We start from the raw sequence: 12533 nt of genomic DNA, 5'->3' as shown, positions 1-12533 counted from the left end.
GCAATAAGATTGCATATTAGCAACAGAATAAGAGCCTTTTCACACTTACACCCCCTTTAGTAATCAAGGAAATGGGCTCGCGCTTGTGCTAAAACCTTAATAAAGCCAGTTTTGTGACATTGTTTGCTCGGGAAACATGACCTTCAGCGCAACACCCAAGATGCCGAAATGTTCTTTAAGTGGAAGTGCCTTTATTTCTCCCCGTGAAACTTGAGAAAGTGCGCTAAGAAAGGGCATTCACGCCTAAACGTTCCCAGACAATGGAGAGATTACACAAAAAAAAAAAAACACAAGAGCTTTCTTGTGAGTAACTGAAGCAACGTGGAAGTTTTTTTGTATATTTTTTTCTTAAAATGATACATATATTGTTAAAACGTTCTTAATGTCCTATGTCTCAGTTTACATTTCCAGTTCCAGCCCTTTCCAGCCCTTTCTATTATTCAGTGTTTGTTGTTGATCGCTGTCAAACAATGGTGGTGCAAGGCGTGTTCTGACTTCATCTAATCTCTTCATGTCTTTCTTTTCTTTCTTTTTTATTTATGTTGCAGGATGGAAGACTCTAGTTTGTGCCTTGGTGTGTCCTCAGCAGTTCCGGACACCGACACCCATATCAGCAGTGCCGTGCTTAATGGGCGCTACCCAATCAGTCAGAAGCTGCATCAGTTGACCGCTCAGCTTGGCCACGCCTTCCCCGACCTACAGAGCCGCCAGCAAATCCCAGAAGAAAAGGCAGCGACCCCACTGGATGAGAAAACCCACGCCGCTCTGGCAAGCCAGCCGATCAGCAGCCAAATGGCTCTGTTAGCCAATCAGCTCAACCGTAACATGGATGCAGGTGCCGCCCTAGGTGGTCTCAATGGGCGTGTTGACCTGCAGCAGTTCCTCAACGGGCAGAACCTGGGAATCATGTCTCAGATGAACGACATAGAGGACGACGCCCGCAAGAACCGCAAGTACCCCTGCCCTCTCTGCGGCAAGAGATTCCGTTTCAACAGCATCCTTTCCTTGCACATGCGCACCCACACTGGAGAGAAGCCCTTCAAATGCCCCTATTGTGACCACCGAGCGGCCCAGAAGGGCAACCTGAAGATCCACCTTCGCACCCACAAGTTGGGAAGCCTGGGCAAAGGTCGCGGTCGCGTACGCGAGGAAAACAGACTCCTCCATGAGCTTGAAGAGCGCGCCATCCTGCGCGACAAGCAAATGAGAAACAGCTTGCTGCAGCCTCCACAATCTCTTCCACCCCACCTGAGCTTGCAGACCCACAACCAGCAGCAGCCCGGCTCTGCTTGTGGCATCCTCACTCCTACAACTCTGGGAGGCACACCAGAAGGACTCGCACAACCCTCTGCCTCGCCCAAGCCCACTGGCACCAACCAGCAAGATGAACAGGCTCTTAACCCAGCCACAGGCTTTCGCTGCACCTTCTGCAAAGGCAAGTTCAAGAAGCGTGAAGAGTTGGATCGTCACATTCGCATTCTCCACAAGCCCTACAAGTGCACTCTGTGCGAGTTTGCGGCGTCCCAGGAGGAGGACCTCATCAGCCACGTGGAGAAGGCCCACATTACTGCCGAGTCAGCCCAAGGGCAGGGCACAGGAGTTGGCGGCGCAGAGAAGCCTGCCAACGAGTTCCGCTGCGATGTCTGTGGCCAGGTCTTCAGCCAGGCTTGGTTCTTGAAGGGTCACATGCGCAAGCACAAGGATTCGTTCGAGCACTGCTGCCAGATCTGTGGACGCCGCTTCAAGGAGCCGTGGTTCCTGAAAAATCACATGAAAGTACATCTAAACAAGCTAGCTATTAAGAGCAAGCCTCCGGTTGGAGGTGGAGCTGACCAAGATGGGCCCTCTGTGAACAGCATGAGCAGCTTAGCACAAGAAGCCCATGCCAACCTGTACTCACGCTACATCTCATGTCTGCAAGGTGGCTTCCTCGCTCCTGACAAGCAGGGCCTGGCCGAACAGCAACACCAGATGCTGGCCAAGGCTGGCATAGCAATGAAGGAGAAAGAAATGCTTGGAAAGCTCTTGGGCCCAATGGCCGGCATGAGCCATGGCCTGGGGGAGAATGAGAAGCGCTCTCTGTTGGGTTGCCTGAACCTGGTGCCCCCGCTGAAGTCTAGCTGCATGGAGCGCTTGCAGGCTGCCGCAAAAGTGGCAGAAATGGACCCGCTAAATAGTTACCAGGCCTGGCAGATCATGGCACGGAGCATGGCAATGGAACGCTCCTTTATGCCGAAAGATCAGCACCATGGAGCCCCCGGGCAGGAGGAGGAGATGGCCACTGCTGCTGGGATGGTGCCCTTTGGGAAAGACAAGCATGAGCACTCTACCCTCGATTCCAGCGACGGCCTGAAGCAGAAGCAACACCCCGATGCCCTCCACGGCTTAAGACCCAGCGGAGGCATCATGCCCATGAAGGAAGAAGCTGGAGGCTTTGATGGTCACCGCGAGTTCCTGCCTCACCATGGTGGCCTGGGCATCAGCCAAGGGCTCGAGTACAGCCTGGTTGGCCTGAAAGAGAAGCCCAGCGAGTGCCCTGACTGTGGCAGAGTATTCCGAACCTACCACCAGATGGTGGTCCACTCTCGGGTGCACAACAAGGACCGCCGCCCGGACGAGGGCCTTCAGCACGGTCTTGATGAGAGGCGTGGCTCTGCCAGCGACCCTGAATCGCAGTCCATCAGCCGTTCCACCACCCCAGGCTCTTCCAATGTGACCGAGGAGAGTGGAGCCGGAGGAGGCCACTCCCAGACGGGCAGCGTGCAAGATGACAGCCCCCACCCCTCGTCACCGTCCTCAGGTAAGGCCTCTTTTTCTATAATGCACAGCCATCTAGATAGTTAGCAGTTTTGATAGCCAAATAAACCTAAATGGCTGAGCATATATAATTGGCACTTTTTAATTGACTTTATGGTGGCTTCCCTACAACTGTAGTCTGTTTGCTTGTCATGGTAAAACAAACTATATAGAATGGACCTCTAGCTGATTACTGGATTACCGGAAAACTAAGGGTTCCTCATTCTAGCGATATCAGGTGATATTTACCTCAGAGAAAATATTGGAAATCTACATTTACTGGAAATAAACAGAGGTGTTTTACTCAACAAAATAAATGGTTTTCAGGAGAGAAATCTGTGTAGATTAACATCCAGTGCTCAGTTGACTTTAAACGAAATAAGGGAAACATGGCGACACCCTTGCTCACTTCCATGTAGGCATCCTTACTAGTGTTGTTTAACGCGCCTTATAAAATAGATGATCATTGATAGTGCGCCTTATAATCCAAAAAATACGGTACTAACTCCTCTTGAGACCAGTCTGCAAGTTTCCAGCATGCTACTACATATATACAGCCAATCAAAAGGTCATTACAGGTCACGTATTTGTTGACTAGCCACGTGTAAAAGCTATGCATCAGTTCTTGACTTGACTTGACTCTCAAAGAACTAAAATTCTGCAAGGTTTCAGTGTAAACCTTCCAAAGGACTCATTGGCCTCTCCAGAAGTTTCCTTTGCAACTAGAAATACAGTGTTTTAACCAGTGATGTAACCACCTACATTTTCACGATTGGCACGACTGTGGCACTCAAAATCAAACCAGGGGCCAGGTAATAAAAAAAGTGAGTAGAGTCACTTAGTGTAGAGTCGAGTCGTGTCGAGGTACCTTGCTCTGGAAAAGTGCCAGATGTACTGTAAGTGTGTGTGTGTTGGACTAAGGTGATCAACCGTGCTTGGTCAAACGTGCTCGCCCAAAGCCGCCACAAATCCCAGCTCCACATTCCCCGCATACCTCGGATACTTAACGCCTCGGTTCAAATACCCATCGGACACCTTCAAAGAGCTCTCTATTATTTACCCTGCTTTTACCGTAGACCAGACGCACTCGCTAAACACACAAATTAGCGTCCGAAAGCCCATCCGAAGCCGCGAGCGTCCCTTAAACTTCGGCAGGCCTCTGTCCCCAGCGGAGCGCCAGCTCCATGAAGGAGCTTCACGGACAGCGCCCATTATTACAAGCGATTAAAACACAGCCGAAAGAATGTACGACAGTGCGGCAGTGAACCCACCACAGCTGAGGGACACGGAGCTTTTAGAGATAAAGAGTGTGTTTAGTGGGATTAAGAGAAGCTGCAGCTAATGATTACAGAAGTTTTAAAGGTAACTTTCTCGCTCCTCGGGGTGGAACACCACCGCTAAGCAGCCCGTCCGTTAATTAGGTCACGACTACGTGATAATCAGTTGGTTTAAGCTAAACAAGACACTAATTAAAGATATACATATAAAGCAGGTCAAAAAATGTGAACTTCATTTGCCGGGGTAAAATATGCTTTTAAGTCGTCGAGAGGAGGAAAGGGGGAAAAAAAAGAAGAAGAAGAAGAAGAAGAAAAAAAAAGAAAAAAAAAGCTGTGGCTTAGCTTAAGGCTCTAAGCAACTTAATTTCTACAGTACAGAAGAAATTGTTTATTTATTCCCAGTCCTTATCACCCTCGTGTAGTGAGATGGGTTTGAACATGCAGTGGGCTATGTTTATTTTAATCTAAGGAATAATAACAGACAACCCCCCACCCCAATTAGGAATTAATGAAAATGAGAGGAAGATAAAACCTATTCTCTTTATAGAGAGAGAGACGCTTAAACCTAAACACATCTCAACAGAGAGGAGGGAGGGGTGTGTGTGTGGGGGGGGTATGTGTGGGGTTGGTGTATGTCACGGAAGTAATTATCTTCTGAATTTTAATGCAGGAAGTTTTATTTCTTTTGCATCTCTTTTACAAGTACTTTGAATCATCTGCGAGATTTAGCTGGTGGCATTTTATCAACTCTTGTGAAATCTAAGGCTATAAATTGGGAAAGCGTAAACACCAGAGGATGAGTGATGTTTTGATGCAGACGTCATATATATTTAATGATCCGGCTGGTGTAAAAAGGCCTCTTAGAACAATTAGAATTATTATTTCGCGGTCCGCGCGGCTAATGCGCGTTTTATCACGGGCGAGGTCTGTTTCGTTAAGGTACACAGAGTTTTAAAATAAATAAATAAATAAATGCATACATTAGTAAACTGGATTCGTGTTGACTGAAGGAAATAGTGCACATAGTGCTGGGAAGAGCTGCGAATGTAAAAAGAGTTTATTTCAGGTCATTTTGAAGCATTTCTATTGGTTTGTTTATTAAGAAATGTAGGCACAGTGTTAAGGGACAGTTTCTGGGTTCAAATTATGTAGTAAATTAAAAATGAACAAACATATGTGAATATATGTTTTTTTCCATTCATTTCAATGGGAGATTTGATCATATTTAAACATAAGTCTATTAAAAATGCTAATACCTATTGATTCTAAAAATACGTAGCATACCTCTTATGGTATGTGTTCACTAGCTAGATCTCTCAGCTTGGCACGTGGGCGTGTCTGTGACGTTTTTTGAATTCTGATGCTGTGGATCCTAAATATACAATTTATTAAATCAATTAAATAAAGGCCTAAACTTATAGGAAAAAATGAAAAAAAAAATGCTGGCTAGAAGAGCTAGGTAACTAGATATAATAATGGGCAAAGAATACACAGGGGAACACATGGGGTATTTATACAGGGGAAACCAGGTGAGAGCAATCTCAGTAGCTAGGTGAGCCAGAACGCTGAAGCATCACGTGATCTGGCACGTGGGTGAATTCTGGGATATGGAGTCTTTGGTGTGTGAACTTGAGTCGTGGCAGGCAAACAGACATTGTCATGACTGACAAGTCTACCATCATTTTTAGTATATATATATATATATATATATATATATATATATATATATATATATATATATATATATGTTATATTTTATTTTGCTAATTATTTAAAATATTGTCATTTAAAACATTTATTTGCAGACTAAATTTTAGACTTCAAATAATGCAAAGAGAACATGTTCATATTCATAAAGTTCATAAAGCGTTCAGAAATCAATATTTGGTGGAATAACCCTGTTTTTTTATCACAGTTTTCATGCATGTTCTTGGCATCATGTTCTCCTCCTCCACCAGTCTTGCACACTGCTTTTGGATAACTTTTTATGCCTTTACACCTGGTGCAAAAATTCAAGTGGTTCAGCTTGATTATATTCCAGAGGTTTTTTTAGTTGGGTAAAATCAAAGAAACACATAATTTTTAAGTGCTCTCTCTCTATATATATATTATTTTTTTATTTATTATATAATTATATATATATATATATATATATATATATATATATATATATATATATATATTCAGATCATAAAATAAATCTCGCCCCTCTTGCAGTCTCTCTCTCTCTTCTCTCTCTTCTCTCTTCTCTTTTTTTTTCTTGCTCCTTCTGGTGAGCTGGTGTTAAAGTAGAGTGTGATCACCAGCTGAAATCCCCATGTTGCTGCCCAGCTTAGGTGGAGAGGGCAGCGAGGGACTGCTGTGCTGTGGGCATGATGCCAACAACCCCCTCCACCTCACCACCCCCTGTTATGAACACACACACACACACACACACACACACACATACAGTACACACATACACATACACACACACATACAGTACACACACCACACACACACACATACACCACCAGCAGCACCATCACGGCCGTGTTCTTAAAGTTGACCTTGAGGGCTCTCTGCCCGGCGAGTGGGCGTAGTTGCGAGGGAGCACTGATCTCGCCACGCTCTAAGAAGTGCTGTTAGCATTCGCTAACGATAAGAACTACAAACGCGTAGCGGCAGGTTCAGGCTGGCAGCGGAAATCGTACACTTATTCTATAACCCACAACAGAGCTACAGGTGAAACACATGATGAGGGAGGAAGTGCAGCAGCATTAGACGCACTGGCCGGGTTTTGTTCTCTTTTTTTATTTATATTTATTTTTTTTATTTTTTCTATTAACTGCACTCTACCTGCACTGAGAGTTTACTTCGCAGTGAAGTAAAGAGTAAACCACAGGAAGAAAAGAGAGAAAGAAAAAAAAAAAAAAACAGAACAGTTTCTGTGCTGTTCTGCTAAGAGTTGCACGGTTTACATGCAATGCCTGATTTTAATTAATGGGTACAAGTGTGACCAAGTTATTATGAGGGAAGAGTAATCATACAGTATTTTTTCTTTTTTTTTTGTTTCTTGCGTGTGTGTGTGTGTGTGTGTAGGGGTGTGTGTGTGTGTGTGCATGCATGTCTGTAGCTGTTTTTTTTTTGTGTGTGTAAAGTCTATAGGTTAAACGGTTCACACTGTTACCAGAAAAATTGAGAATAATATATATCGCTTTTAATAACATATTCAAAAAAATAATAATTTAGAAGGAGGCATATATATATATATATATATATATATATATATATTCCAGACAACCACACCCATCAGCATAGATATATTCACAAGCTCTGTTGCCATGAATATAGAGTTTTTCAGGGGGTGCAAGATAGCAATGAGCACTGTGATGCAAAACCACATGCTGCACACACATTAGAAATCTATAAGTGCTTTGCGGCCCAATTTTTTTTTTTTTTTTGTAATGTGTTTCAGTCGTGTAAATATACAATATAATTAAAGTATACTAACAAATAAAATAGAGATGAGAAACTGAACAGACACAACTAAAGTAATAAAAATACACTGGGTTCCTGCTATCTGTCTGCAATCAAATTTTAAAGCCACAGGAAATGTGAAAAAAACACAGTGCTTGTTTTTTTGTGCTTTTTCTTCTATATGCATTTTCTCTGCCACTTTATAAAGGGTTTATAAACCATTAATAGCACCACATAAGCACCATATAAGCACCACATATGATTTGAACAGATGCAAATAAACATACTACATACAGTAAAACATAACTGCTGAAGAACACAGTGTAGAGATTCCAGATTTCTCCTGGATGCTCCTCAGCCAGCATGTGTATATCATGTTCAGTTCCGTCAGCAGCTCACCTGATTTACCACATTTACCAGTAATTTACCAAACCAGGTGTTGATTAATATGATGAGAACTAGAAATAAATAACTCTATTAAACTCAGGTGAGAAGGAGAGATTAGGAGATGTTGTTTTAAGGAAAACTTTAGCTTTTTGTAAAATTGCTGTTTGTATTTATGTGTTTTACTGAGCTAATAAACACTTACTTTACAGATAAGAAGCTTTTTCTTTACTGAAATTCCCACAGGTGCCTAAAACGTTTGCACAGTACTGTATGTTAAGTTGTTAACATATATATATATATATATATATATATATATATATATATATATATATATATATATATATATATTACCAGTATAATGTGGGTTCAGTATTTGGCAAAGGAAAGAAAACGGTTTCCCTTTCTATTTCTATTTGTTGTAACTGCTTATTAGTGGTTTTAAAGTATCATCAATAGACTTGTTTATAAACCATTTATAAACCCGTTATAAAGGAGTTTTATTTTTAAAAGTGGTTCTGCAATTTTCTCTACTGTCTCAACTATTATTAGTAATATTAAGAACATTTATCATTATCATTACTCTGTGTAAGTAGTGTATTAGTGTGTGTACTTGTGTACACACTTGCATGTGTTGTCTGCAGTGTTCTTATATGTGTGTGTGTGTGTGTGTGTGTGTGTGTGTGTGTTTGCACGTGTATTATGCAACAGGATGTGGCAAGTTATACCTCTGTTTTACTTTTAATATCTCACACGTTCTCACTCTTAACCCGCGAGAACACACACTTACACACTTCCTCTCGCATCTGTAGATTCTTTTTCTTTTTTTTTTTATTGGTGTTTTTTTTTTTGTTCCCTCCACTTCTTCTTCTTCTTCTTCTTCTTCTTCTCCTCGTTCGTCTTCGTCTTTAATTCCCTTCTTTAATGCACATCGTCCTCATCTACAGCCTGCCTTGGAGCCGCGAGCTCCGCCAACCTCTAAACCACCTACCCACTGCAATTTTGAGTTAAACTTGAATTACAGTAATCAACAATAACATCTCAACTGTGAAAGAAGGTCGACACAATCGCTTTTGTCTTTAACACTGCACACTTGTTTAGAGAGCGAGAGCGAGAGAGTGAAAGAGAGAGAGTGAGAGAGAAAGAGAGAGAGAGAGACAGAGAGAGAGAGAGAGACAGAGAGAGAGTTGCCTGAGAAACGTCCTTTAAAGACCTTTCTCCTCTCCCTCTCAATAATCAACCTTAAATATGCTCCTCATTCAATGGAATCTCTAGACCTCTTTTATTTTTTTCTTCTTTCTTTCTTACGTCTGCTCTATCTCTCCCTTTATTACATTTCTCCCCCCATCCCCTCTTTTATTTCTTATTACTGTTATAAGATTGGTTTGACTGGGGAAGAGATCTATTGTTATTTCGGATTCTTCTTCGCTCTGAATCGGGCTCTATAAACAAGGGGGCTCCACTTTTTTTTTTTTTCCGATAGTGTTTCTGCATTCATTATGCCGGGCCTTTGAGCGACAGCACGGGCGAGACAGACACACAGAAGACAGAAGAGAGAAAGAAAGAAAAGAAAAGAAAAGAGAGAGAGAGAGAAAGAAAGAACGAACGAAAGAAAGACAGACAGAGATTGCCTTAAACAGAGGCTTACTCTGAATGGCAGAACAGACACTATTGAAACCTGATGTAATACTATGTAAAGCAGGGCTTCGGGAGGCCGTGAAAGGGCGGCGCTCTGAACACATTCTGTCCGTTCCGGAGAATGGAGAGGTTAAAAGAGAAAGGGAGAGGTCAGTGTTATCAGAAAGCTAGGCCGAGGTTGATTGACAGAGGGGTTAGGGTGAGCCAGGAGCTCGGTATCTCTGATGAGGCGAAACGCGCACCTGTTCTACTGCTTTCTATCCAAAAAACGTCCATGAAGATTTTGCCATTTATAGGTATATATTTGAGTAAAATTAACATTCTTGTTTTATTCTATAAACTACGGACATTTCTCCCAAATTCCACATTAGTCCACAGAGCTTTCAGACCTCAAGTAAAGTTTTAAGAGTTCAGAAGTCAGTAATATTTGGTGGAATAACCCTGGTTTTTAATCACAGTTTTAATAGTTTTCATGCATCTTGGCATCATGTTCTCCTCCCCCAGTCTTACACACTGCTTTTGGATAACTTTATGCTGCTTTACTCCTGGTGCAAAAAAAAAAAAAAAGTTCAAGCAGTTCAGTTTGGTGGTTTGATGGCTTGTGATCATTCATCTTCCTCTTGATTATTAAATTCCAGAGGTTTTCAATTTGGTAAAATCCAAGAAACTCATCATTTTAATACATTTATATATGTTTTATATATTTTATATAAACTGTTTTTACATTGACTTCCATTGAAAGTTTAGAAGGTTTTGTTCTCTCCTCTGTGAAGTTGCTGTTTATATTTATTTATATATTTTTTTATTGTACAGAAAAAAGTTTTTTTTTTAAAAACCTTGCTTTTCGAATAATGTAAATTAGAAGGTTGCCAATCACAACTAATGTAATCAACCTATACAATGTATTCATTTCTGAACCATAGCAAATTATTACAGTAATAATCCTTAAAAATCAAATAAATCTATCAGGATAAACTCTTTTTATTTATTTATGACACACATTTTAGAAAAAAAACAATATATAGTGTATAAACTATGTTCATATATACATACCAGTCTTAAATCGACATTTTTACATGGATATAAAAGGTAAATTTGACCAAACTGACTGAATTATGTATTTAATAACATGAGAAATGGGCATGTTAATGTCCTTTACTTTATCTAAAACCTTATTAAATCAATCTTCACAATTTGTCTAACTGTATTGAAGGTTATTAGAGCAAGGTTTATATTCCACTCTACTGTAATGTCCATTAAACGTGTATATATATTTTTTATAGTGGGAAAAAAAGCAAAACTAACCACAGATTAAAGTTCCAAGGTTTTAATTCACCAGCTATTGCGCCGTAATGAATAAGTAAATGAAGAGTAAATGCAGCCTCTCCTTCGTCATTAGCCCCTTTTTGTCTGGTCCTGATCCCTCCAGCCCCAGGCTGTAAACCTGTCCCGGCTCTTTCCTCTCCTCATGTGCAGAAATCCTGCATGTCTAAATATTTTTAAGGGGAATGTGGTTTTTAACGTGAAGCGGATTAGACACATATCCCTAGGTCTTCACCGCTGCTCTCCAACGTGCCGGAGAAACACTCGCTCCATACAAATTGAAATTGGATTTGCCAGAGGATGCCTTAGGTTATAAAGCATGGATATTCATCTAATTACACAATTACAATGAGGGTAATTACACATGCAAACGTACTGTTACAATGTAATTGCTGTGTTAATTAAAGTCAATATAAAAAAAACGTGACGCTTTGGCTTCATTTTGCTCAAAATTCTTGGCCTTGAGTCTTTGGAAACATGCTTTATACTAATAGCTTCATACAGTCTCTGCACTGTTACAATATATATATATATATATATATATATATATATATATATATATATATATATATATATATATATATATATATTAAACTGCAGCTAGTTCAGACCCTGCAATGTGATTGGTTTGGAGGCGTTCTATGAGTACCGTTATCAGCCGGTAATGCACTGTAACCGAAGCTCTCCATGTACAGTATTACTCTGCCACAAACAGATAACCTAGCAACCATGCAGCGCTTACAAGCCAAACTGCACAGCTACAAACAGAGCAGCAATTAAACTATTTTCACTGGTGGAGTTCTTTTTTTTTTTTACTTTAGCAGGAGGCATGTCCAAAAATACGGGTTTTAAAAGATAAAACCCTACTTCAGTGGACGTCAACTGAAGTCAAAGAACTTCATATAAGTCATTTTCTATTGGTCCATTCATCACATCACATCACACATTTCTATGGGTCTCATTCATCAAATAATTCAGCATTTAAAATAAATAAATAAAAAACATAAAACAGCCTCAACGGCTGTTTAACTGACCAAAATACAGACCAAAAAAAATCAATAAACCACAATAATAAAAAGACTAAACAACCCTGTGATACTTATAGCCTCTAACCTTTATTAATAAGAAATATTAAAGCAACTTTTATATTAAAAGATGTTGAAAAAACTTCATCAGGTACCGATAGAAGACGAGTCCTGAATCATGGAGATGAGTTCAGTGAAGGTAGACTAGAGCTGGAAAGCTATTTAAATTACCTAAATCACATTTTATTTTGATTTGTAATAAAATATTAGCTTGAAACAAACTCTTGATATAAACAATTATCCTAAAAAAGAAGAATTAAGACACAAGACAGTGGATAGCCCTTTGCCTACCTTTAATGCTTATATGTTTTAGAAGCTTTATTGAGAAAAGTAGAAAAGTATTATAATACAATATTCACAACAAACACCAGCAACAAATACACATTATCACATTTATTTTAAGTCAAAAAGTCCCATTTATTTTCTTGTTGATTCCCTAATCTGTCTACACGTCAATTTCCGCATTATTGGATTAAAAACTGGAGACAAACACTTGATTGATCATCATCTTAATTCTGGATTTCTATAATTGACATTTTACTATAAATATGATCAACCATAATATGTCTTT

The 12533-nt window shown here is 40.3% G+C and overlaps 1 protein-coding gene across 7 annotated transcripts in view; it reads left to right on the top strand.

The window, feature by feature from the left end:
* znf536 (zinc finger protein 536) overlaps positions 1-12533 on the top strand; it is a 429900-nt gene that overhangs the window by 199260 nt on the left and 218107 nt on the right. For all 7 annotated transcript variants that reach the window (XM_007246936.4, XM_007246939.4, XM_049470939.1 and 4 more), the window contains one exon: positions 549-2800. In XM_007246936.4, coding sequence (XP_007246998.1) covers positions 550-2800 — 2251 coding nt within the window. In that variant the 5' untranslated portion in view covers position 549. The remainder of the gene's footprint in view (positions 1-548; positions 2801-12533) is intronic.

Source organism: Astyanax mexicanus, chromosome 23, assembly GCF_023375975.1.
Source record: "Astyanax mexicanus isolate ESR-SI-001 chromosome 23, AstMex3_surface, whole genome shotgun sequence".
NCBI classification, from domain to species: Eukaryota; Metazoa; Chordata; class Actinopteri; order Characiformes; family Acestrorhamphidae; genus Astyanax; species Astyanax mexicanus.
This window is presented reverse-complemented; position numbering and strand designations above follow the sequence as displayed.